The following is a 27,297-nucleotide window of genomic DNA, read 5'->3' as shown; positions in this document are numbered from 1 at the left end:
CCTTATCTCTCTATTACCTATGAATAGACTCGAATCCAAGACCTCACATGTAAGATTGTGGGGTCATCCCTAATAATAGTTTTGTAAGATTGTGGAATCATCCCTAATAATAGTTTTTTAAATTCATCGACTTTAACTAATAATTCATTGACTTTAACTAATAATTTAAATTCATCGACTTTAACTAATAATTTAGCTTTTCTATTTTAAAAAACATGAAAAATTAATTCATGTTTTCAACTAAATTGAAGAACACTTAGTAATCTTCTATTTTTAATTATGAGCCCAAAATAAATTCTCTACCCAATTAAAACATGTGAATAGAGGGTAAAAAAAAAAAATCATTTCATATTTTAGTTAAAAAATAACGTACAATTTATTTATAATCCCTGTCCAGATTGCAGTGATCATGCAATTGATTCAAGGGCATGATTGATCATGCAATTGATTCAAGGGCATGATTGATCATGCAGATAAAAATCTGTTTGAATAAGTCAAAGTCCAGATTAAGGGCCCATTTTTGCCTTTTACCTAGATAATCTAAAAAAGAATTGGTCTATTCCTGTGGGAGAAAGGGGGATAAACGGTTTGTCTTGAACTGAATGTTTAGATAGTTTGAAGCTGTTGATGGTGGGATCCACTGGAGTCTATACGGACACTGTTCATCTAGCAGACTCTAATTGAACAGAAGTTAAACAAACAAATTTAATGAATTTTTTTTTATATAACACCTACTCTGAATCTCATGTGAATCCTTCCATGGCTGCACCTTCTTCGTAATCTCTGCAAGTCAGCCTCCTTTCAAACTTACTTCGAAAAAAAAAAGCTGACTATGCCCACGTACGTCACTAAATTTTATGTCGGCTCGCTCACTCTGTATAAATTATGATGAACGGGCTCATTTTGGAAGATTATATTTGGACGCCTTCAAATAAACTTAGGCTTTTGCAATTTTGGTTTCGGATTTGTGTTGGTGTTTTTTAGGGTTGAAAGATCGAAATTCTGTTGAGAAAATGATGGCGCTAGTTGCTCGCACAGGAAGGCATCAACAGCGCTACGACGAAAAGAAATACCGCCTCGTTGCAGGGTATTTTCAATTTTAATGGTTTTTAGAAGTTTAAATTATTGTTATTTTTACGCTTTTCATGAGCGATTTGATTGTTTTGTCATATGGGCATTCATTTTCATGCATTTGTTTTTGGATTTTTGTTTGTGAGTGTAAATTACTGTTTGGCTCTATGTGCTAGTTATATCGATATCTGTGATGTTGGGTGTTTTTACAGCCGCTGATGCATTGTTTTGTTGTATGTGCATTCATATTCATGTTTGTGATTTGGGTATTTTATTGGGTTCAGGTGCATTCCATTTAGGTACAAGGTGGCTGCCGAGGGGAAGAAGGCAGTGGAGGTTCTGATGGTTAGCTCACAGAGTGGCGGGGAGAGGCTTCTCTTTCCAAAGGTATTAGGATCCCATTTGTGTGGGATAAGCTTGAATGACATTAATAAGATTTGAAAATATTGACCATGTTGGAATACGTCTACACCCTATAGTTGTTGCATCACACAGTAACATATGAATCTGGATCAAGCTATTGTGGATTCCCTCACTGTAATTAGTTCCAGTTTTTTTTCTTGTCCATACTCACATCTGCTTTCAGTGCAAGGATAAATGGGCTATCAAGCTGAAAATATTACTTGGCTAATGTAGCATTGTGGCCAACTTGACACTGGACCAATGTTAATTGAGCTTAAACCTTAAACCTGGATGAAATTGCTTTGCCTTACCACTGAACCATACCCTAAGCTACTAGATATTTCTTTACCTTCCTTTTGGATCATGCACATTCTCTGTCTGGGTTTAATGCAACGGTGAATAGAATTTCAAGCTTAGAATACAATTTGGTCTGTGGATTATTGATACTGCAGTAGCGTGGAAAGTAATAACATCTGGGTAAAACTTCGAATCTGGATTGACCTCATGACAATTCCTCAATTTCATTACTAGATCACACACCCACCAGAAATCCCTTACCCCGTCTGTTCTATATTTGGCAACCTGAATGGATCTACAAAACATCTGTCATTACGGAATGTGCATGGTATTTGATCTCGTGGCTGACTTTTGATGCATGCATTGAATTTTTATAAGATTTGAATATGATGAATGTGGTCATGAAATGCACCATTGGACTGTGGATCATGAGCCACATCCAGTGATATTTCATTATGTGACTGAGAAGCCATATTCTAGAGATTTCTTTTCTGCCAAATTTGCCTTGGGTTTGTGCCCATCTTCATCTGAACATGGTGCTCCATTAATGCAGTCTTTTTAGTAAGGGTAGCATATTCATTAGGGCTTGAACCTTTTTCATCATTATGGCAGTTGCTCTCCTGAGCCACTTGAGCATGAGTTGTTGGACTAAACATTTGTTTCCCTTCCTGTTATATTTTTGACACTGTTAGCATATAATGGCAACGTGAATGAATCAAAGTACAACCTGCCATCAAGAAATGTGCTTTTGCTATTGGATCTTGTGACCTACTTCTGGTGCTTGATTGCATCCCATCTCTATTGCCTTTGTCTAAGATTTGAATATGGTGAAAAAATTCTCCATAAATATAAAGTTTTAAAACTTGGTTTTCTACTTCTAAATTTCTAATGTATGGGGAATAGTTAGTACAGTATCTAGCTTAAGATTACCTTTTCGCCTAGAAGCCACATTTTATGAGTATTCCTGCTTAGATCTTCCACTTCACCATGGTCTACTGAAAATTCGAGTGGCTGGGGAAAAAATTGTGCATGTAAGGAAAACATGATATCAAAGAAATTGATATCCAGTGACAAAAATCTAAGCAGCAGGGAGAAAAAATTCATGCAGACCCCGAGGTTACATATCAAAGGGGTCTGAGTATTTCTATATTGCCTGTATTGGGGAATGGTTGAAACCCACCATGAAACAAATGCTTAAAGTGGCAGGAGGAACTGTTTTCGTGTAGAAAAACAATTCAAGAGCAACAGGGAGCACTAGGGATATGCCCACTGCAGTAAAGCTAACTAGAAAAACGTTGGTGCTTTACTGTTATGAGCCCTTGTCTCATACAGTTAGGAAATAAATATGATTGCGGAATTTTGTTTGGGGAAAATGAAAATGGTACATAACATCAATATGATGATAGAGATTCTTGCACAAGGCCGTATAGTCAACAAAATGGATTTTCTGAAAGCAGATTATTAATGTCCAAGATGCATTTTATTTTTGCATTAGCATATTATCTATGTGAAATATGTAACATAATTTAGCATATGGGGCAATTCTAAATTTTGCATAAATATTAAATTCACTATAAGGTCCTGCTGTGAGTGCAAGTCCTTGCCTACTATGAAAATAACATGAAATATCCCCGGGAAATGTTAGATTGGAACTTTTTTTAAGCTTTGTAAGTTTCCTAGTAATTTATAAGTTCTTGAAGATGTCTGATAAAAATGCATTTCTAGACGGAGATATATTGATTCACAGTGTATCCTTTGTGACCTAAAATAATGAATCATGATCAGTATTTCCTAGCGTTTTTCCCGTTGAATCAGTTAAGCGGTCTCCTGTATGTCATTGGTATGACACATTTTATTTTTTGATTGTTTTGGTGTTTGATAATCTGTAACTGAAAATCAGCTATATTCCTTTGTACTTCTCTATTTCAGGGTGGCTGGGAGAATGACGAATCAGTACAAGAGGCAGCATGTAGAGAAGCTTTAGAAGAAGCAGGGGTTCGAGGGACCATCAAGGTGAGATATTTTTTTTGTTGTCCTTTTATATAAATTCTATCTTGTGTATTCAATAGGAAAAAAAGCATAGGTATGTTAGAACAAAGTACCACAATGAAGAGAATAAGTCACTATCCATGCCTCTGCCCTAAATATAAAATTTTATTACTGGCTGTAATTTGGAGGATTGGCTTCTCTAGCTCTCTGCAGCTTAGTTATTCTGAATAATTGAAATCAACTCCAATTGTGAAAGTAAGATCTGTATACTTTGTCATAATGTATTAGTTGTCCTGGATGTTGGAGCTTCTCTCTCGATTTAAGTGCAAAAAAAAAAAAGATAGCTGTAATTAAGAGTTTGCAGCATTTCTCTAGATGCTTTTCTTGGGCCTTTCATGTTATCATCAGTAACAGTGAAGTGCACCAGTTAAGGAAATTCCAAGCACTACATCACACGTCTATGTGAATATTGGTTTCTACACAATTGATATATTGCAGAGAGCATATATAGGTAGACTTACTCTCTTCTAAGAAGAAGGCTAAGATTATTTAGATACACAACGTGGCAAGCTAGATGCATAGTTCAACTGAACCTTGGCATTTCATAGAATGGTATATATCATATATCATATAACAATATTGCCTAATCACATTATAAGCTGGTAATTATATGCGCATCTCACCTTGGTATTTTCATTAGGTGCATATGCTAAGAAAAGCACATCTGTTATGTGTCTTATGCATACTTCTTGTTGGGAAATGTTGCACCTTTTTTGTATCACAAGCAGTATTAGGGAAGTAAGATCTGTCTGTTTCTCATAATAATTATAACTGCAAATGAGTAGTGCATGCAACTACTATTTGCCATTTTACAACTGAAGGATAGTTCTACCTCAGACTGATCTGTATTGACTTAAGAGCATTATCTATGGCTTTAAAATTGCAAGGGTGTATATTCATTAAACTGTAAATTATTCTTAATAGTAGTATACCTGTTAACCCATAAATTATCCTTAATAGTAAATATAGAATCTTAGAAAGAATGCCTTAAAGAAAAGCAAATTGAAACTTTTCCATATGCAAACCTGCTGCTATGATTGCTGTTGACCCTTATAGCAAAAACTGTATGTGAAAAAATCCCAATCTAATTTGAAGTAACAGAAGTTTGAATTCCAAAGGCTGGGCAAGCAAAATTGTTATGAAAGATCTAGTAATTTGGATAGCATAGAGACAATTATAGATGGCTTAGAAATGGAAAACAAATTCAATTTTAAGAGGATTGAAATTTCAATTCCAGCAGTACATGGAAAGGATGTGAACTGTTTTGAGGAGATACAGATGCTGACCCAAAAGGTCTCCAAAAAGAGTGAGATTGATCTACTTGGTCAAGACATGGTCTCTGTAGATGTGTGCACAAAACCACTTATACCCAAAAACTTGCCTAGCTCTAATGAAAAAGTTATTTATAGTTCATAATCCCATATTGGCTCTTTCATTTTTTGTGTTAATCATATGCTTAATAGAGTAGTTGCTAAGATTGTCAGAGATGTTATGCCCTATGAGCTGTGGACTGGTAAGAAGCCCTCGCCAGCACATTGCAGGTTGCTTGGTTGCCTTCGATATTTTCATATTCTAATGTGTAGATGAGAAGACAAAGAAGCTGGATGCTAAGAAACCAGTTATTATGTTATGTTACTCAGTTACTTTTATGGCCCATTGTCTTCTTGATCCAAAGAGGTATTAACTTATTATTGTTGATTTTATGGTAGTGCTCGTTAACCACAGGCAAACATCAGATCTGTTGCCTTCCCAACCATAGACGATAAGCTCTTATCGTCACCCCCGAGCACACTACATGTCCTTCATGTTATTGAATTCATCTCTGTTGATGCAATCATGACCTTGCATATATATGAATCAATACCTCCTAATAGACCTCAAGTCGGCCATATACTTTTGGCGCCAAGGATAGGGTCAGACCTATATATGACAAGTTACATATGAGTCTCCCTTAGTTGTAAGTTACATTTAACTTAATCACAAGTTACACACAAGTGGTTCGCCCAAATAGGGCCTGCCCCAAATTAGACTCATACAACTGAGATATCCAAATGCCAAGGCCGACAGGCCACTTGGCATTTTGTGCACTAGGTCAGCCCTAGAAGGGATCTGACCTAGCTACACTAACAACAATTATGATTAGAGATGTCAAGTTTGTTGACTATGTGTTGAGAGTGACATTATTTTAGGAGTCTCTCCTTAAGCATTTTTTGGATAGTTTGTCATTTGATGAGGTGGTTGTCCCATTCACTATTGAGAGACAATAGCAGCAGCATAAGGGACCAAGGGCACTACTCAATGCTTTAGGCACACTTTTCATTGGGGAAAATTTGCAGGCTCCTCTACAAAATGAGCTTGTGCATAGACGTTTGTGGTAGAGAACAATGGCCAATGAAGCAGGAGTTGCAGCCTAACTGATTGTTCAAAAGCCAATATGTCACCAGAAATCAGCTGGGGATGAATATTGCACTCAATGCTAAAGACATCGACATCACCGATTGTGAGCCATATGAGGCTGCTGGAATTGCTGTAGAGTAGTGTTGACGTGTATTTCATACACAATCATACACAGAATAAAATACCGACAGGCATCTTATCCTCTCTTGAGAAAATAGTCTCTAACTGCTGAAGATCTGCAAAAAGGATCAGTTAGATGGACTCCAAGGTTCTTTTAGTGGGGTCTCCACGTGTGGACAAGCTTTTTAGTGGTATGATGTGATTTGCTGTTTCCTTCAAGGCTTCTTACGGATTCAATGGTTCGAAGATTTCACTAATCTAAAAGGAACTTTCAAAAAAAAAAATGGAAAAAGGACAGGGTTTAAGAAAGTCTAATCTAGCCTAACCCTATGAACGACTTAGCATGAATGAGATTTGGCAAGACTCAACCAATTTCAATTTTGCCATAAGATAACAACTCAACTGAAATTAGTGCGATCTTCTAAGGTAATAATGGTGTTCAATGCATCAAAGACCAAGGACACTACTACGAAGGTACATGTCCTAGATACGAAAATGCTTGAAGGTTAAGGACTCAAAATGTTTTCCAGTCGACCACGCAAGGCGTTCCTACAATCAGCAAGAAGCTAGTGGTTTGGATTGCGAATCCTACCAAATATCAAATCTCACACTTAGTCTTTCAAATTAACAAACTACTTTGATTGAGCGTGATTCAAGTACATCCAACAACCATGAAGATAACTCAAGAAACTTGCAACAAAACACCATAACTTCAATATTTTATTGATTTCCAAGTCATCATATACAACAATTGCTTGAACTTCTCTCTTCAAGACTCAATCTTGCTACAAAATAAAATTGCTTACACTTCTAATCTCTCTATTTCACTATTTTTCTATTCTTCTATTACTCTATTACATCTATCCCCAAATGAAATGAAAAATGGGGGTATAAATGGCATCCCCAGTTACAATGAAAGGTCCAGATTGAAAGTAAATCAATGGACAAGATCATGACACCTAAACCCTAATTAGGGTTTGTTACAAATGACCTCCTTTTTACTGAACAACATTAAATATATAGCCAAATATTAAATTTGGCACAAAAATCTAGGAGGTATCAACCAATGAGAAATAAGATGTCATGTCATCTGTAACAACCTTTCATCTAGAATCTTATTCCCTTTCCAATTCTCTTTCTTAGCATAAGCAATGAATTTTGTCACGATTCCTTCGATTTCTGTGCTTGGAATCTCGGGAAGATTCTTGATACTCTCTTCTAAGTGGATAACCTGATCAAATGCATCTAGAAGAGCTGCGTCCCAAGTAGGTTCAAGTTCCTTTGTTCTATCAATCAGGAGCATGGTGGCATACATCTGATCATACTGCTCATCTGTAACGTCTGCGTCCTTGCGAAAGATGATCGTGATTCTATCCTCAAACTCTTGTAAATCCACATCTGTCTCGACCTCGATCCTTCAGCCAAGAATGGTACGAAGTACCTCAAATACTCTGTCCTGGATCGGATTGATCACCTCCTCAACTTGACCACATCTAACACTGATGTCCTCAAAGAGAACACTCTTTATATGGAGTAAGGTTGACCACTGAAACAAACTGTGAGAATCACCTTCCAAGATCCTCTCTTGTGCTAAAATTCTTCTGGATGTGTGTCTTATAACTTTCAAGACAGGGATGACAACGTCCTTGGTATGGGCAAATGCAGCTACTGTAGCCATCAATCTGTGGATTATCTCAAGAACTTGGATAGCCTGATGGGTGATCTTCGACATCCTTGTAACAAACTCAATGGCCACCGTGTGAGATCTATCCATCCAACCACATGTACGCTGGACCAGGTTCCTGAATCTTTCTGCTTCATTGATTGATTGAAGGGGCAACGCCTGCAATGGTGATCTAACTGGATCCTGACGTCCCAAAGGTTCATTGATGTGACTGAAATATGTCCTCCATGCACCGACCTCTCTCTCAAGCTTTCTATTCTTTTCTACTTCTTCTCTAAGCTTGTCCTTCAATGCCTCAAATGTGTCGGTGGCATCATCTAGAGTCTGCTCTGCTGTGGAAGGTCCTAACTCAATAGTCTGTATATGATAGTCTTCTGCTAGGATCTCACCCTCATATTTGTCTGCCGCCGGTGTAGCTATCTGCAGTTTTCTAGATCCAGTCTCATCTCGAATCATCTTGGACATTTTTGTAGCCTTCTTCTTCTTTGTTGTCATATGTGAACGCCCAACAAGGCTCTCTAAATCAATTGCACTGTCCTCGTCCTCAATTACGATCACCTTAGTCAATCTTTCCTTCAACCAATCTGGGATATTTGATCTTGTCTCTTGAACTTGAATTTCTTTGTGTACTACTTCTTCTTGTCTGGGAGGAGATGTTACTTCGTTATCATTATCTAAATCATAGTCTTGGAGGGATCCATCGGATGAAACATGCTGTGCCTGTTCTTCCTCCTGTCTGTCATTCTGTACCATCGATTCCATGGACTCTTCCACTCGAACTGTTCTATCCTTTGGTCTGGAAGAAGTACCTGGTGTTTGATCTTTGCCGGCACCTAGCTTTTTCTTGGAAGGCTCTTTCTTTTCTGATCTTTCCTTTCTCTTTGAACCTCTCGGATGGAGATTGCCCTCACTAGCACATCGAAGGTTACCTTCTCCTGAATTCCTAGGATTAGGATTGCCTTCACTAACACTGGCTCCACCTTCGGCTGGCTTTTCTTCCAAAGTAAAAGACATAGCTATGCCTTGTTCTCTCAACTTCTGATGCTGAACGTCTACCCATCTGCGAGTACAAGACAAGACTGGTGCCATCAAATCATCTAAATCCACGGCCTCGGGCTCATTCCAATTCAAACTTATTGTTTTGCTTTCTCTATCATATGAAGATTGGATGTGCCTGCCGTTGTCCTGAGCTTTGTCGGCCACTCTGTAAATCTTACATTTCCTGATGAAATCCAAAGGCAATCTAGAATGTATCTTTCGTTTCACTTCGAGATCATCTAGGAGATTCATCATAAAATCTTCAATTTGGTACTCATGTCTAAATCTTCTACCGACCGTCTCCTCTAAATGTCCATGAGGATCAAAACTATTCCTCCAAGCAAAAGATGAAAAAGGATACAAGGCTAACTCCCTCTCTGCGTCATCCATGGCTGAGACATTGGGACATACCTCAACTGAATTACCCAAAATAATAGGTACCTGAACTCCATTCTGATGTCTGTGTCTGAATGCCTTCACATATGCTGCCAACTGCCTTGTTACTTCAAGTAACACAATTCTATCTGTAGGGTACCTCGGCAACATGTATGGAGGTAAAGGACATCCATACACTCTAATGTAAGTGAACTTGGGAAACTGAATGAACCAAGCACCGTACCTCTTGATTAACTCCTGGGCATCCTGAGATAATCTGTTATGAATCCCTCCTTGCAACGTCCTTGTGATGTTCATCGTGAAAGTATCATTGATTAACTTGTAGTTCTTCCCTGGTGGATGATGCAAGTAGGTATAGGATTCACAAACTCTGACCTCGCCAGGTCCTCTTCCAATCACTCCTCTGTGAGGTAGTCCTGCGTACTCAACGCTCCTGATTAAGGCATAGATGACGTATGAACTCATGTGGAAGGACTTAGTAGCCCTGAGTCTTCTCAACTGTACGTCTAAGCAATGGCTAATTATCCTAGCCCAATGTATTGTACCCTTTCCTTGAACAATCACCTGGATGAAATAAAACATCCATTTCTCAAAATAGAAGGCATGAGGTGCTCCTGTAACTCTGTTGAGCATAGTAATCAAATCTCTGTACTCCTCTTGGAAATCAATCCGGTGTGGTGTGTTCGGTACTTTGCTCAGACGGGGACGACTCTTGAGTAGCCAGTTCTTGTTGATTATGCTTAGGCAAGCATCTGGATCATCATCGTACACTGATCTGGCTCCTTCAATGCTCTTGTATATCATGTCCCTGTGCTCTGGAAGATGGAAGGCTTCACTTATGGCCTCCTCTGAAAGGTATGCCAAAGTGCTTCCCTCATTGGACACAATTGTCCTGGACTGTGGATTGTAATGACGGGCACACTCGATCATCAACTCGTGGCACTGAATAGCTGGAGGAAAACCGACCGCCTTGATGATGCCACTCTCTATTATTCTCCGGGCGACAGGTGATGGCTTGCCGATGTAAGGGACCTCTCGGAACTTCTTCGTGCTAAAGTTCCCCAAGTTTGTATCTCCAACGTTGCTCCACTTGGACACGATCTTGGTCTCCACTTCTTCGGTCTTCTGATCTTCTTTCATGAGAGCCGAGCGACTGGTGGATGCTCCCGCCTTTGGGGTCGCCATACCTACACAACATTTCATTATAAGAAATAGATTTTGCAATAAATAACGTAAATAAGAGAGATAGATTTTAGGAAACCTCATGATAAGTCTCTAGAGTTATCATTTCCTAAAATAAACGATTGAGCTGAGAGAAATTCAAGAATCAAAATTTCAAAATTTGAAATATGACGATGAATGAATAAAGCAATAACAATTAAATCGCCATACCTCGACAGAGAGCTAACTCTAGAATGCAAAAACAAAATTTGTCTAGGCAAAATTGAGGTATAAAGATAATCTTCAATATGATCTCCTCAAATTTGACTTCGCCACCTCTGGAGAGAATGTGATCTTCAATTATCACCTTGGACTTGGTCTCAAATGGATCTTCAAGTTCGCACTAACAAATCTCCAAGTCCTTAGCAAATTCGCCTTAGGCATGGTCTTGGATGGATCTTCAAATTCGCTCTTGGTGTATCCTCAAGCTCGCACCACCTTTGGTTTGGATAAAGCGCCACCCTTTGGATTGAATTCGCACCCTTTCAAACACACTTCGCACTCCTCACAAGATGATATTAGCGCCACCTTTGGGTCTTCAATGCAATTCGCACCACCTTTGGAGTGTCTTCGCCACCTTTGGTTTGAAATCGCACCACCTTTGGAATGTCTAAGCGCGCCACCCTTGGATGAATGAAACTCGCACTATATTCGCCTCTTCTCAATTCGCATGAAGGAAGGTAAAATAATGATGTAGAAAATGATAATTCTACCCCCCTTATATAGCGCTTGCATCCTTTACCCCTTAGGCCGACTTAATAAAAATAAAACCATTTTTTAAATGATTTGCAATGACATAACAAGGCCGACCTCCATATATGAGCGCTCAAATCGATTTTTTATTAATTAAATAATTAACTATTAATGCCTTGCGTTTTTTAATTGCAAATTTCGATTTTTAAATAAGGCAAAAATAATTAATAAATGTTAACGCCATATTAAATGCCAATAAAAAATGGATTTTCAATTTTTAAAATTGATTTAGCATTTAAAGAAAATTTGAATTGTTTAATTTGGCGCCAAAAATATGAAAATAAAGGGACGTACCTCATCGCTCTGGTCCCTTGAAGAGGGACAGGAGCGATCCATGATTTTGGTCCAGATTATTGCATTTTCAACGTTCAACCCCTTCATTTCCATGTCCCAAATTGATCACCTGGTGGTCCTTCGAATTTGATTGCCTTTCTTGTGCGAGCAAATACATCTTATGGCCATTATCGCCCTGGTCCCTTGGAGAGGGACAGGAGCGATCCTAAGTTTTTTGCTTGAAATTCTCCATTTTGGTACGATCCTTTCCTTGTATCATCTTCCAAACGTCATTTAGAACCTTGTGCGTCCTTGTCTTAACGTGATTTTCAAAAATATCATGTGTTCTATCTAACATCGCCCTTGTCCCTTGGAGAGGGACAGGAGCGATCTCCATGTCTTCATGTTCATCTTATATCTTTGACCTTCGAAATATCAATGCTTGTGTTCTTTTGCGCTTATTCCCATTTGCTTTTATTGTGCGTTTGGATGTATTAAAAGGACCATCGCCCTTGTCCCTTGGAGAGGGACAGGAGCGATCCATTATTTCTCCTTGATCTTGGCGACTTTTAAACTTCGATCCTCTTTGCAATGTCCTCCAAATGTCGTCCTTCGCACTTCCTAACCTCGCCTCGCCTTGATCTTTGAAGGAACGTGAGTGTTTTGATAGTATCGCCCTGGTCCTTGTCCAAAGGACAGGAGCGATGGGAGACTTTTACCTTGATTAGCAATGTTTGGACGTTTAAAACTCTTGCAAATTATCTTCAAACGATGTCCTGGAGCATATGTAACCTTGTGTATCTTTGTCTTTACGTAAATCTTGCATGGATTAATCTAATATATCAATATCGCTCTAGTCCCTTCCTGAGGGACAGGAGCGAAGTTCATCATAATATGCTTGCTCTTGTTTGTACCAACTTGCAATTATCTTCATTGCGTGGAATGATGTCCTTTCGACCCTCTTGGTAACTTGAAACTTGTTTGCCTTTTGAAATTTACGCCATTATGTAGATATCGCTCTGGTCCCTTGGAGAGGGACAGGAGCGATCTAGGTCTTTAGAGTGCAAATCCTTCCATGTGATGACCTTTGCAACGTTGCGCTTGATGGAAATGCCTTGAAATGTCCTCGCCACCCTTCGTCCTGACTTGGATCGGCCTTGAACCTTGGAGGGACGACCTTGAACTTTGGAGGGACGTATCATCACCATTGTATCGCCCTGGTCCCTTGGAGAGGGACAGGAGCGATCCTTCCCTTGTGGCTTTCATCTCACTTTGCCATGCTCTAAGTTTATATTCAACGGATTCGTCCTTCTTCCCTCTATCCGCCCATGCCTTGACATTGTTTGTAATTTTGCAAAAAAGGCAATTATATCAAAAATCGCTCTGGTCCCTTCCTGAGGGACAGGAGCGAACTAGGCATTTAACACTGGTATGGACGTCCCAAAAATCTTCAATTTATATTCAATGTGCTCATCTCATGTTTTCCCTTGTTTTTGAACGTAAACTTGCCTCGACCCTTGTCTGGATTTTGCAAAATGAAGGAAATCGCTCTGGTCCCTGGGAGAGGGACGAGAGCTACAAGGTACCTCGCCCTGGTCCCTTGGAGAGGGACAGGAGCGATTTAGTCAATATAGGTCATTTTCCTTCGTTCTTTGCATCTTAAATTATATTCATTTGGCAAAGTATCTTCCTTCGGACGTCCTCAACTTGCTAAGTTATCAAAATCTCGCAAGGACAAGGTGAAATTTGAATTGTAGCTCCGGTCCTTCACTGAGGGACAGGAGCGATTTTCCTCCTGGTGGCATGTCTGTGCTCATAAAAATCTTCAATTTATATTCAATGGAAAGATCTTGTTGTTCTCCATCACTTCAAACGCAAACTTTGTCTGGACTCTGCAAGGACAATGAGATATTTGAAAATGAGCTCCCGTCCTTCACTGAGGGACAGGAGCGATTTTGCTCCTACAGGCCAAAATAACAAGATTTTTCACATTTTAACACTTCACGAGGCGAAAACAAATCAATTCCAATACCTAGGATCAAAATTCAAAAAAGTCAAAATTTGGTCAAAATATTCAATCAGACAAAAATTCACATTGACGGTCAACACTTAGACAAATTTAAGCTCTGCATGAACATTCCAATTGAAAAATTTGACCATTTTGGCGAATTCATTGCATTCAAAATTTGCATTCTAGAAAAGAAGCTCAAAAGCTCTCTCAAAAAACGACTGGATTATGGCTTGAAAAGGCAAAATTTAACACCCTAAGGCTTAGCCCTAAATCCAGACAACTAACTGACTAACAAAACCCTAAAAAAGAAAGCGAAAACGAGCGAAAAACAAGCAAAAAGAGGGGGTCCCCATTTGCGATGGGGCGATGTGTGAAATGGTCACAACATCTGGCGACACCACTGAGAAATGTTGCAAAACATTTGGGAATCAATCCTTCTAAAAGAAAACTCAGAAAACCTCCCTCAACAAAACCGGGAGTTAAGAAACACTTACAAGAAGAGACCATCATATTGAGACAAAGTATCAAGTCCACAGTTACCCATGTGTGTGCAAATGCGTTAATTCCCCTCAACAAGACAATCATGATCTTCAGGTTCCCTTGTGATAAGCTACGTAGTTCGTCTAAACTCCAAAAGCATCCTGGATAGAGCCTAACTGCCAGCCAGACGTCCATAGTCCCGACGAGGTTATCGCCGCAAGCTCACGAACATTGCTCCATTGCCAGTCAGGCGTCTATAGCCCCGATGGAGTTATTCGAAAATTCCCTTTAGCCAATTTGATATTCCTCTTTAGTTCACTTCTTTTCTTTTGATTTTTCTCATTTTTTCATTTTTTCTCTTGATATTGCTTTTCAGTTCTGTCAATTCTTTGGCTCGTGAGCAAAAAACTCACTAGGGTTTGAGGATTGCGGTGGCGCTGAAGCTAAACTTTAGATTTTTCACTGATCACAGCTTCGCCTGTAAACCATAATGACTCGGAGATTATAAGTGTGTGAAAATATAATAACTGGAGGACAAAAATACGTGAGTTCAATAAGCTAATCAACTTCAATGCAAATACGTCCTGACTCAAAGCTTCATTAAAAGAAACTCCCTTTGTAATTCCAAAAGACCTCATGATTATCCAAATGCATCCAACAATCCAGCAGGAAGTCAGAGCGTTACATAACAAAATCACCCACTGCCAAATGGATACCCCTCAGGACAAAACAACTAACCTAAAAAACAAAAAAAAACACCTAAACTAAAACAAAACGGAAACAAAACAAAACAAACGAAAAAAACAACGAAAGCAAACTAAACTAACTATGTACAAGGGAAGGCCTTGGCATTTTAGGATTGGAAATAATGTTTGAGATATCTCCCATTGACAGGCAACGGGATGTCCTCTCCAGTTAAAGTCTGCAACCTAAATGCATTTTCTCCCAATATCTCTGAAATTTGATAAGGACCTTTCCAAAGCTTATCAAACTTATCATGTTCTCCTCTTTTCTCATGTGCTTTGTCCCAATACAGGACGAGATCTGAAATTCGGAACGCCTTGACTCTTGCTTGTCGATCAAACCATCTCTTCACCACTCCTTGGTGTTTAGCAAAGGTCTCTAGTGCTTGATCTCGTTTCTCTTCTAAATTCATCAACTGTGTCAACCTGGCCTGCACTGCATCAGTGTCCTCCATGTACTCCTGAATGAATCTCAAGGTTGGAATCCTGAGTTGCATGGGGAAGACTGGGTCTTGGCCATAAACTAGAAAATAAGGCGAAATGCCTAATGCGTTCTTTGTTCTGATTCTGTCTGCCCATAAAGCAAATCTCAACTGAGTATGCCATTCTCTTGGACTTCTCTCTAATAATTTCTTGATAACACTGAGTAAATTCTTGTTTGTGGACTCTGCTAATCCATTACCCTGAGGATAATAATTCGATGAAAACTTGAGGGTTATCCCGTACTCAAAAGCCCAATTTGAGAATCTCAATGATGTGAATGCCGATCCATTGTCGCAAACCAACGCGTAGGGACATCCAAACCGTGTGATTATGTTCTCCTCTAGAAACTTGATTACAACTTCCGTAGAGCAAACCTTAAGTGCCTGTGCCTCTGACCATCTGGTACAATAATTTGTAGCGGTAATGATGTACTTGTGTTGTGCTGAGGATGTGGGGTTGATGACACCAATAAAGTCCATTCCCCATTTAGCAAATGGTCTGGCCTCAATCACCGGATTCAGTGGCATGGCAGGATTTCTTTCTCTAATAGCTGCGACTTGACATGTGTGGCAAGTCTTAATGTGATTGAATGTATCTTTAAAAAGCGTAGGCCAGTAATATCCTGCTCTTAGGATCTGGTGAGCTGTGGCGAGGTTGGCTCCATGTCCGGTTCCAAACTTGGCATGGAAATGTTCAATTATCTGCTTTGCTTCCTCTTTGCCAACACATCTCAGGTATACTCCCTCATAGTTTTTACGGTATAAAACAGATCCTTGAAGCATGTAATGTTGACACTTTAATCTTAATGCTCTTTTCTGTGTAGGTGTCATATGAGCAGGACATCTGTGATTAAGCAAATATGTCACAATGTCTTTGTACCATTCATCAGGCGTGACATCCTCTAATTCATAAATTTGTTGGACTAATCCTGGCCCATCTATTGCCAATGTCTGCGCCAAAGCTTGTCCTCGAACTAGTTTCATGGGCTGAATCTCAATGTCAAATTCTTGGATAATGGCGACCCACTTTCCTCTTCTTTCTCCTAATTCATTTTGCATGAGAAGAGTCTTGACTGCCGCATCAGACACTATTGCATAAATCTTGGCTCTCAGGAGGTAATGTCTGAATTTCTTAACTGCCTTTACTAATGCGTATGCTTGCTTTTCAACGTTTGGATATCTCAATTCTGCATCTTTCAACGGGGTGCTCATGAAAGCAATTGGGTTTTCGTCCCTCTCTTCACTTCTTTGGGTGAGAATGGCGGCACAAGTGTATTCGGAAGCGAAGGAATATAAATAAAATGGTTTGAGATAATCAGGACTAATCAAAACTGGCGCCTCCATGATTGCGGTCTTTATTTCTTCAAATGCCCTTCTGGCTTGTGGAGTCCACTCGACCTTTGCATCTTTCTTTAACATTTCATTCAATGGCCTGACAATCTCGGCAAATCCGGTAATGAACTTTCGGACGAAGTTGATCTTGCCAAAAAACGATTTGAGCTCTTTCTTGCTTGCTGGCAAATTGATAGTAGATATGGCCCTCACCCTTTCAGGATCAATAGATATTCCTTTCTCTGAAATGACATGTCCTAAAAGCTTTCCTTCTGTGACTCCAAATATGCATTTCTTTGGATTAAGGGAGACACCGTATCTTCTACATCTTTGGAAGACTCTTCTCAAATCGTCCACATGATCTTCTCTCTGCCTAGAGAAAACTGTGATATCATCCATATATATAATAATGCTTTTACCAATTAAATCCCTGAAAGCGATATCCATAGCTCTCTGGAAAGTGGCCCCGGCGTTTATGAGTCCAAAAGGCATTCTCTTATAGGCAAATGTTCCCCATTTGGTAGTGAAAGCAGTCTTTAGTCGATCTTCAGGTTCGACTAGGACTTGATTGTATCCTGAATATCCGTCTAGGAAGGACATCATCTGTGATCCATTGACAATCTGCAATACTTCATCTAATGATGGGAGCGGATAGTTATCTTTCTCTGATGCTCTGTTAAGGTTTCTAAAATCAACACACAATCTGATCTCTCCATTTTTCTTTCTAACAGGTACCAGGTTGGCGACCCACGTCGAGTGTCTTACTGGGAAGATGATTTTAGCTGTGAGTAACTTCTTCACTTCTTGGTATATCAGTGGTTCCAACAAAGGATTGACAGGTCTTTGTCTTTGCCTAAATGGCTTACTTCCTGGCTTCAACGGGATTGTATGAGTGATAATTGCAGTGTCGTAGATCTTAAGATCTTCATAGCTCCATGCGATGACATCTGGGAAGTCCTTCATGTTCTTCAGGATTCCATCCTTTTCAGTCGCTCTGCAGGACTTTCCAATGAAAACATTTTTAACTTGTGTCTCATCACCTAGATTGATCGCGTCACACATATTGCCTTCTACACTGTGATTCTTTTTTTCTTTCAACTTGTCAGGATCAAAAATCCTTTCTAATTCAACCATTCCTTTCGGAATAGTGTTTGTCTTTAAGTTCAGGACCCCTTCGGCATCGAACTCAGCTTCACCTACTTCATCTTCATCTATGATCTGTGTTAAGAAGACGTCCGTGCTGGTTAGGAAGTCTAGAATGTGCTTGTCGTCTTCGAAAACTTGGAAATTGGTAATGTTGTCTGGGACTGAAGGAACTGATATTAACTCGATTGTAAACTTCTTTAATCCTTCCATCGCTAATGGAATCAATGAGCTCGCGGCCTGTGCAAGTGAATTGGCCACTTGATTCTGATGTCTATAAATTGAATTGATATTGAAAGCTTCAAAACTTTCAATTAGATCCCAGACTCGATTCCTATACTTAGTTAGCCTTTTGTCATGGCAAACATATTGCTTCCTGATTTGCCTTACTGCGATTTCTGAGTCTCCATATACTTGTAGTATCTTCACCCCCTTTTGGATGGCTAGCAGTAATCCATGAACCAAAGATTCATATTCCGCTACGTTGTTGGTGCAAGGGAACTGCAATCTGTGAGCGGCAAGGTATGTTTCTCCCTTAGGACCAATTAATTCATATCCGGCTCCGGATCCTTGTTTGGACTTAGATCCGTTGAATCTTAATGTCCATATTTGACTTTCTTGATTGTTTGCTTCTGGACTTTCATGACTTTCATCTGTTGTATCGGATAAGCCTTCACCTTCCATAGAGCTCTCGGTGTCTGTAGAGCTCTCATTCTCTGAATCTTGAGCTTCCTCTATAATTAGTGTCTGTGGGATTCTTTTGTTTACTTGCTCCAATGCTGTCTGGCATAAAGCACAAGATAATTCTGAGTGGACGGCATTGTGAATTCTACACCAATTCGGAAGGAGCAAATCTCGGACAGATGTTAGATTGCCAAGTTGTACACTTTGCTGGATGTTTCTTTGTACGAACCTCCTGAAGTTTTCGAACATGCCTTCGTCCTCTTGGTCGGATCCTTGATCGCTTTCAATGACTATCTCCGTCGATTCCATGACCTCTTGCTGGGTATCCTCATCTCGCATATCTTGTATCATCAAGATCTCCTCCACTTTTGGCTTGTATGTTCCTAGGTCGGACTCTAAAAATAGAACTTCGTTGTCCTCTCCATATTCAGTTATCATCAACCTCAACCTTGGGGTGCTATCAATCTTAATCTGGTTCGGGACTCCTCTCCATGGTAGCCACATGTGTGCGAAATCGGTCGATACATATCCATTCAATTTTCGGGACCAATCTCGACTCAGGAGCATTCCATATGAATCTGGAATATCCACCACTGATATATTTATAAAATTCTGGACTCTTGGGTCTGCGGCCAATTGCATGTGAATGTTGTTCAACTCTCCCATGACTGGAACTTCTGTCTTGTCAAGCTGAGTGACTTTTCTCTTGGTAGGTGCGGGAGTGATTCCAAGTCTTTGACAAACGGCTAAAGGCATGACATTGCTTGAGGCTCCGGAATCATAAAGGCAATTGTGTAATAGCTTTCCAAATATTCTGACTGATAACAGGAACGGGGCCGGTTCGTCCTTTCCTTGAGAAGGCACTGAATTTCCTTCACTTGATTCTTGATGTTTAACTTGATTAATCTTTGAGTGATCTTCCTTCGCTGGGCTCTCCTCTTTCGAGTGACTGGCTTTGCTTGTAGATTTATCTTTTTTAACCGCATCTTTCTTGATTGCGACTTCCTTTTCGGGAAGAACCAAGTTAGTAGTGAGGTTCTCTTTGACTGTAGGCTGGGCTTTCTTTGTTTCGCCTCTTTTGAGTAATACTTTTCCTTCCAACATATCTTCCTTTTTAGCTGGGAAGGTTATAGTTTGAACCATGCACTCGTTTTGTTCGGGTTGTTCTTGAGAATCGGCCTCCCCTTGAGTCATATTGATAGTGGCTTGAACACTTGACCTCGTTGTACTAGGTTCACTTAAACTATTGATCACTGCCTCTTTAATTTCTGACACTTTGAGCAACTCATAGAGTGGTAAACTTACCTTGACTTTCTTGAGTTCATCTAACACCAAGGCGGCCAATCTTTTCATTTCATTTCCCGCGGGAGGTGAAATATTTCTTTGTCTGTATTCTTGAGTGTTTTGTGGATATTCAGGGACGTTGCTGGCTTGGGGATCTGGCGGAGTTGAAAAATTGTTTGGAGGAATCGATGTTGTTAAAGGTTCAGGATTCCTCTGATTCCTGTGGTAAACTCTTTGGTTTGCACCTCCTGACGATTGGTGGAACACTTCCTTGATTCCTTCTACTAAAACACTGTCGTTCAATGGTGGGAAATAGTATTCTGAATCCTCTACAGGTCCATTTGCAGATGCTGGCGGAAACTGAGATCCTGGTGGCACCATTGGTCCATTGGCCGATTCTGGAGGAAATCTCCCATTTTGTACTTGACTAATTTCTTCTTGTGAATATCTGCAGGTTTCAACGATCATAGCTTGACCATACTGCGTGGTTGGAACAATTTCGTACCCTGTGGTGGGAGGATTTTCAGGCGGATTGGTAGTACGCATCTCTTGTTGGAAAATGTCGGCCGCAATTTTGAACTCAGGACACTGCAACTCGGAATGTTGGTTCGTGTTGTGGAGTCTGCACCAACTGGACAAGGCTGCTTCGGCTAAAAACACTTTGCTCGAAGAGGGGTTCTCTTGACTTTGCGCATTTGGTGGATTGTCCAAAGGCGTCACCACATTTCCATTGTTTGGAGCTGTATTCCATGGTCTTCTTTGGAAACCTTGATTATTATTTCCTTGATAATTGTTTCTGAATCCTTGATTATTATTCCCTTGGAAATTCTGGTTGTTCGTGTGTTGGCCATGGTTGGCCCTCTGCATGCTCTGGAGTTGATTATTCTGGTTCCTCAAATGAGTTACCTCGGTCGATAGCCTCTTGACTTGTTCAATTAGCTCTTTCATTTCGTCTTTCTCTTCTTGTGTCCTTGACGAATTTGTAGCGTTTTGCAGGTACACAGGTTGAGCGGGTGGGGCTTGAGAAATTGGAGCCCCTGGGTGAAGGACCAACTGATTTGCCGACTGTACGTTGGGATATGTCGCTTGCGGAATTGGATTCATGACTGGAGTTTGGTTGGCTAAAGCCGTGCCAACTGCCTGCATCTGGTTAGGTGCCGCGACGGGTCCCATATGTAGTAGTGGTCCAATGATGTTTTGTCCCATATGCTTACTCACTTCAATGGCCTTTGCATAGGCCGCATTTAGATCATTCGGAGTAGGATGTGTCCTTACGAACATAGCTGTGAGATGATCTAAGGCTCCATAGTAAATTTCCCTTGGATCTGCAATAAGATAAGGAGGACGTAGCATTGTGTATGCTCGGTGAAATCTGTCATTGAAGGAAGTAATAGGTTCATGTTCCCTCCTTCGAACCTCAACAAACTGTCTATATAACTCCGCTGGCGTAGTTGGGATGCCAAATTTGGCAATGAATGCGTCTTTCATCGCGTCCCAAGTCCTGATGGACCCTGTAGGCAAATGAATAAACCAAAAGTATGCCTCTTCTCCCAATGAGTAGGGAAAAAGCCTACATGCCACATCTCCATATTCAATTTGTCTGTTACGAAGAAGGTCCTCGAACATCTTGATGTGATCTTCTGCCGTGCGATGGAAATCACTGACATTGAACTTGGAACAAAAGTGTTCTGGATTCTTCGGCATATCATGGTAAACTGCAAATTCCAACGGTGATGGATTGTTGACTAGCCACGTCGCACCATTAAGTACATGAGGAGGAGGAGGTGGAGGTGGAGCACGATGAGCCATTGTATTCCTTGAAACTGAACTTGATGAACTAGCTTGGCTCTTTGTTTGTGAAATTACTTGGATACTAGATTGGATCGCCGCTTGTACTTGTTCTTGAAGAACTTGTGATGACTCAGGAGATCCTTCCAATCTTAGTTCGAACTCCTTGGGAGTGTCCTCTCTCTTAACTCGCTTTGCTTTGGAAGTAAACTGAAGTTCACTTAGATCCTTGATGCCTGGTGTGGACCTCAACAACCTTTGATGTTTCTCGGGCGAGAATGAACCAATGTGATCCAGCGTGAAGTCTTGCAAGGATTATTGTGGGTTCCTTTGATTGCGAAGATTCCTAGCTATGACCCTTTGATGTTCTTCGGCTATATCTTCCTCTTGCTGTAAGATGATTCTGACTTTGTTATATTCGACTTGACTTCTCCTTGCGTTCCAAGCTACTTGATTCAATTGGGAAATGATGTCTTCTTGGGTATTGCCTACTTGCAAATTGGGTTGCACCACTTGATTCAGTCCTTCATTCGGCAACACCATCGTACTTCGTGATCATGCTTGCAATGTTTTTCTCTTTTTCAAAATCTTCGGACTTCGAACTTTGAAACGAAAGAGAGCCCTCCTTCTAGCGCCAATTCTGTTGACGTGTATTTCATACACAATCATACACAGAATAAAATACCGACAGGCATCTTATCCTCTCTTGAGAAAATAGTCTCTAACTGCTGAAGATCTGCAAAAAGGATCAGTTAGATGGACTCCAAGGTTCTTTTAGTGGGGTCTCCACGTGTGGACAAGCTTTTTAGTGGTATGATGTGATTTGCTGTTTCCTTCAAGGCTTCTTACGGATTCAATGGTTCGAAGATTTCACTAATCTAAAAGGAACTTTCAAAAAAAAAAATGGAAAAAGGACAGGGTTTAAGAAAGTCTAATCTAGCCTAACCCTATGAACGACTTAGCATGAATGAGATTTGGCAAGACTCAACCAATTTCAATTTTGCCATAAGATAACAACTCAACTGAAATTAGTGCGATCTTCTAAGGTAATAATGGTGTTCAATGCATCAAAGACCAAGGACACTACTACGAAGGTACATGTCCTAGATACGAAAATGCTTGAAGGTTAAGGACTCAAAATGTTTTCCAGTCGACCACGCAAGGCGTTCCTACAATCAGCAAGAAGCTAGTGGTTTGGATTGCGAATCCTACCAAATATCAAATCTCACACTTAGTCTTTCAAATTAACAAACTACTTTGATTGAGCGTGATTCAAGTACATCCAACAACCATGAAGATAACTCAAGAAACTTGCAACAAAACACCATAACTTCAATATTTTATTGATTTCCAAGTCATCATATACAACAATTGCTTGAACTTCTCTCTTCAAGACTCAATCTTGCTACAAAATAAAATTGCTTACACTTCTAATCTCTCTATTTCACTATTTTTCTATTCTTCTATTACTCTATTACATCTATCCCCAAATGAAATGAAAAATGGGGGTATAAATAGCATCCCCAGTTACAATGAAAGGTCCAGATTGAAAGTAAATCAATGGACAAGATCATGACACCTAAACCCTAATTAGGGTTTGTTACAAATGACCTCCTTTTTACTGAACAACATTAAATATATAGCCAAATATTAAATTTGGCACAAAAATCTAGGAGGTATCAACCAATGAGAAATAAGATGTCATGTCATCTGTAACAACCTTTCATCTAGAATCTTATTCCCTTTCCAATTCTCTTTCTTAGCATAAGCAATGAATTTTGTCACGATTCCTTCGATTTCTGTGCTTGGAATCTCGGGAAGATTCTTGATACTCTCTTCTAAGTGGATAACCTGATCAAATGCATCTAGAAGAGCTGCGTCCCAAGTAGGTTCAAGTTCCTTTGTTCTATCAATCAGGAGCATGGTGGCATACATCTGATCATACTGCTCATCTGTAACGTCTACGTCCTTGCGAAAGATGATCGTGATTCTATCCTCAAACTCTTGTAAATCCACATCTGTCTCGACCTCGATCCTTCAGCCAAGAATGGTACGAAGTACCTCAAATACTCTGTCCTGGATCGGATTGATCACCTCCTCAACTTGACCACATCTAACACTGATGTCCTCAAAGAGAACACTCTTTATATGGAGTAAGGTTGACCACTGAAACAAACTGTGAGAATCACCTTCCAAGATCCTCTCTTGTGCTAAAATTCTTCTGGATGTGTGTCTTATAACTTTCAAGACAGGGATGACAACGTCCTTGGTATGGGCAAATGCAGCTACTGTAGCCATCAATCTGTGGATTATCTCAAGAACTTGGATAGCCTGATGGGTGATCTTCGACATCCTTGTAACAAACTCAATGGCCACCGTGTGAGATCTATCCATCCAACCACATGTACGCTGGACCAGGTTCCTGAATCTTTCTGCTTCATTGATTGATTGAAGGGGCAACGCCTGCAATGGTGATCTAACTGGATCCTGACGTCCCAAAGGTTCATTGATGTGACTGAAATATGTCCTCCATGCACCGACCTCTCTCTCAAGCTTTCTATTCTTTTCTACTTCTTCTCTAAGCTTGTCCTTCAATGCCTCAAATGTGTCGGTGGCATCATCTAGAGTCTGCTCTGCTGTGGAAGGTCCTAACTCAATAGTCTGTATATGATAGTCTTCTGCTAGGATCTCACCCTCATATTTGTCTGCCGCCGGTGTAGCTATCTGCAGTTTTCTAGATCCAGTCTCATCTCGAATCATCTTGGACATTTTTGTAGCCTTCTTCTTCTTTGTTGTCATATGTGAACGCCCAACAAGGCTCTCTAAATCAATTGCACTGTCCTCGTCCTCAATTACGATCACCTTAGTCAATCTTTCCTTCAACCAATCTGGGATATTTGATCTTGTCTCTTGAACTTGAATTTCTTTGTGTACTACTTCTTCTTGTCTGGGAGGAGATGTTACTTCGTTATCATTATCTAAATCATAGTCTTGGAGGGATCCATCGGATGAAACATGCTGTGCCTGTTCTTCCTCCTGTCTGTCATTCTGTACCATCGATTCCATGGACTCTTCCACTCGAACTGTTCTATCCTTTGGTCTGGAAGAAGTACCTGGTGTTTGATCTTTGCCGGCACCTAGCTTTTTCTTGGAAGGCTCTTTCTTTTCTGATCTTTCCTTTCTCTTTGAACCTCTCGGATGGAGATTGCCCTCACTAGCACATCGAAGGTTACCTTCTCCTGAATTCCTAGGATTAGGATTGCCTTCACTAACACTGGCTCCACCTTCGGCTGGCTTTTCTTCCAAAGTAAAAGACATAGCTATGCCTTGTTCTCTCAACTTCTGATGCTGAACGTCTACCCATCTGCGAGTACAAGACAAGACTGGTGCCATCAAATCATCTAAATCCACGGCCTCGGGCTCATTCCAATTCAAACTTATTGTTTTGCTTTCTCTATCATATGAAGATTGGATGTGCCTGCCGTTGTCCTGAGCTTTGTCGGCCACTCTGTAAATCTTACATTTCCTGATGAAATCCAAAGGCAATCTAGAATGTATCTTTCGTTTCACTTCGAGATCATCTAGGAGATTCATCATAAAATCTTCAATTTGGTACTCATGTCTAAATCTTCTACCGACCGTCTCCTCTAAATGTCCATGAGGATCAAAACTATTCCTCCAAGCAAAAGATGAAAAAGGATACAAGGCTAACTCCCTCTCTGCGTCATCCATGGCTGAGACATTGGGACATACCTCAACTGAATTACCCAAAATAATAGGTACCTGAACTCCATTCTGATGTCTGTGTCTGAATGCCTTCACATATGCTGCCAACTGCCTTGTTACTTCAAGTAACACAATTCTATCTGTAGGGTACCTCGGCAACATGTATGGAGGTAAAGGACATCCATACACTCTAATGTAAGTGAACTTGGGAAACTGAATGAACCAAGCACCGTACCTCTTGATTAACTCCTGGGCATCCTGAGATAATCTGTTATGAATCCCTCCTTGCAACGTCCTTGTGATGTTCATCGTGAAAGTATCATTGATTAACTTGTAGTTCTTCCCTGGTGGATGATGCAAGTAGGTATAGGATTCACAAACTCTGACCTCGCCAGGTCCTCTTCCAATCACTCCTCTGTGAGGTAGTCCTGCGTACTCAACGCTCCTGATTAAGGCATAGATGACGTATGAACTCATGTGGAAGGACTTAGTAGCCCTGAGTCTTCTCAACTGTACGTCTAAGCAATGGCTAATTATCCTAGCCCAATGTATTGTACCCTTTCCTTGAACAATCACCTGGATGAAATAAAACATCCATTTCTCAAAATAGAAGGCATGAGGTGCTCCTGTAACTCTGTTGAGCATAGTAATCAAATCTCTGTACTCCTCTTGGAAATCAATCCGGTGTGGTGTGTTCGGTACTTTGCTCAGACGGGGACGACTCTTGAGTAGCCAGTTCTTGTTGATTATGCTTAGGCAAGCATCTGGATCATCATCGTACACTGATCTGGCTCCTTCAATGCTCTTGTATATCATGTCCCTGTGCTCTGGAAGATGGAAGGCTTCACTTATGGCCTCCTCTGAAAGGTATGCCAAAGTGCTTCCCTCATTGGACACAATTGTCCTGGACTGTGGATTGTAATGACGGGCACACTCGATCATCAACTCGTGGCACTGAATAGCTGGAGGAAAACCGACCGCCTTGATGATGCCACTCTCTATTATTCTCCGGGCGACAGGTGATGGCTTGCCGATGTAAGGGACCTCTCGGAACTTCTTCGTGCTAAAGTTCCCCAAGTTTGTATCTCCAACGTTGCTCCACTTGGACACGATCTTGGTCTCCACTTCTTCGGTCTTCTGATCTTCTTTCATGAGAGCCGAGCGACTGGTGGATGCTCCCGCCTTTGGGGTCGCCATACCTACACAACATTTCATTATAAGAAATAGATTTTGCAATAAATAACGTAAATAAGAGAGATAGATTTTAGGAAACCTCATGATAAGTCTCTAGAGTTATCATTTCCTAAAATAAACGATTGAGCTGAGAGAAATTCAAGAATCAAAATTTCAAAATTTGAAATATGACGATGAATGAATAAAGCAATAACAATTAAATCGCCATACCTCGACAGAGAGCTAACTCTAGAATGCAAAAACAAAATTTGTCTAGGCAAAATTGAGGTATAAAGATAATCTTCAATATGATCTCCTCAAATTTGACTTCGCCACCTCTGGAGAGAATGTGATCTTCAATTATCACCTTGGACTTGGTCTCAAATGGATCTTCAAGTTCGCACTAACAAATCTCCAAGTCCTTAGCAAATTCGCCTTAGGCGTGGTCTTGGATGGATCTTCAAATTCGCTCTTGGTGTATCCTCAAGCTCGCACCACCTTTGGTTTGGATAAAGCGCCACCCTTTGGATTGAATTCGCACCCTTTCAAACACACTTCGCACTCCTCACAAGATGATATTAGCGCCACCTTTGGGTCTTCAATGCAATTCGCACCACCTTTGGAGTGTCTTCGCCACCTTTGGTTTGAAATCGCACCACCTTTGGAATGTCTAAGCGCGCCACCCTTGGATGAATGAAACTCGCACTATATTCGCCTCTTCTCAATTCGCATGAAGGAAGGTAAAATAAT

At 40.4% G+C, this 27,297-nt stretch overlaps 1 protein-coding gene across 2 annotated transcripts in view; it reads left to right on the top strand.

The window, feature by feature from the left end:
• Positions 1-417: 417 nt before the first annotated feature.
• The window catches only part of LOC131073906 (nudix hydrolase 16, mitochondrial), a 34,622-nt gene continuing 7,742 nt past the window's right edge, over positions 418-27,297 (top strand). Inside the window, exons 1-4 of one of the 2 annotated variants that reach the window (XM_058010412.2) lie at positions 418-840; positions 985-1,087; positions 1,356-1,458; positions 3,700-3,783. In XM_058010412.2, the coding sequence (XP_057866395.1) occupies positions 1,014-1,087; positions 1,356-1,458; positions 3,700-3,783 (261 nt within the window). In that variant the 5' untranslated portion in view covers positions 418-840; positions 985-1,013. Of the gene's footprint in view, positions 1,088-1,355; positions 1,459-3,699; positions 3,784-27,297 lie in introns of both variants that reach the window. The other variant, XM_058010413.2, reaches the window with a different exon arrangement.

Source organism: Cryptomeria japonica, chromosome 9 (genome assembly GCF_030272615.1).
Source record: "Cryptomeria japonica chromosome 9, Sugi_1.0, whole genome shotgun sequence".
NCBI lineage: Eukaryota > Viridiplantae > Streptophyta > Pinopsida > Cupressales > Cupressaceae > Cryptomeria > Cryptomeria japonica.
Note: the sequence above shows the minus strand (reverse complement) of the source record. Positions and strands in the feature narration are given on the sequence as shown.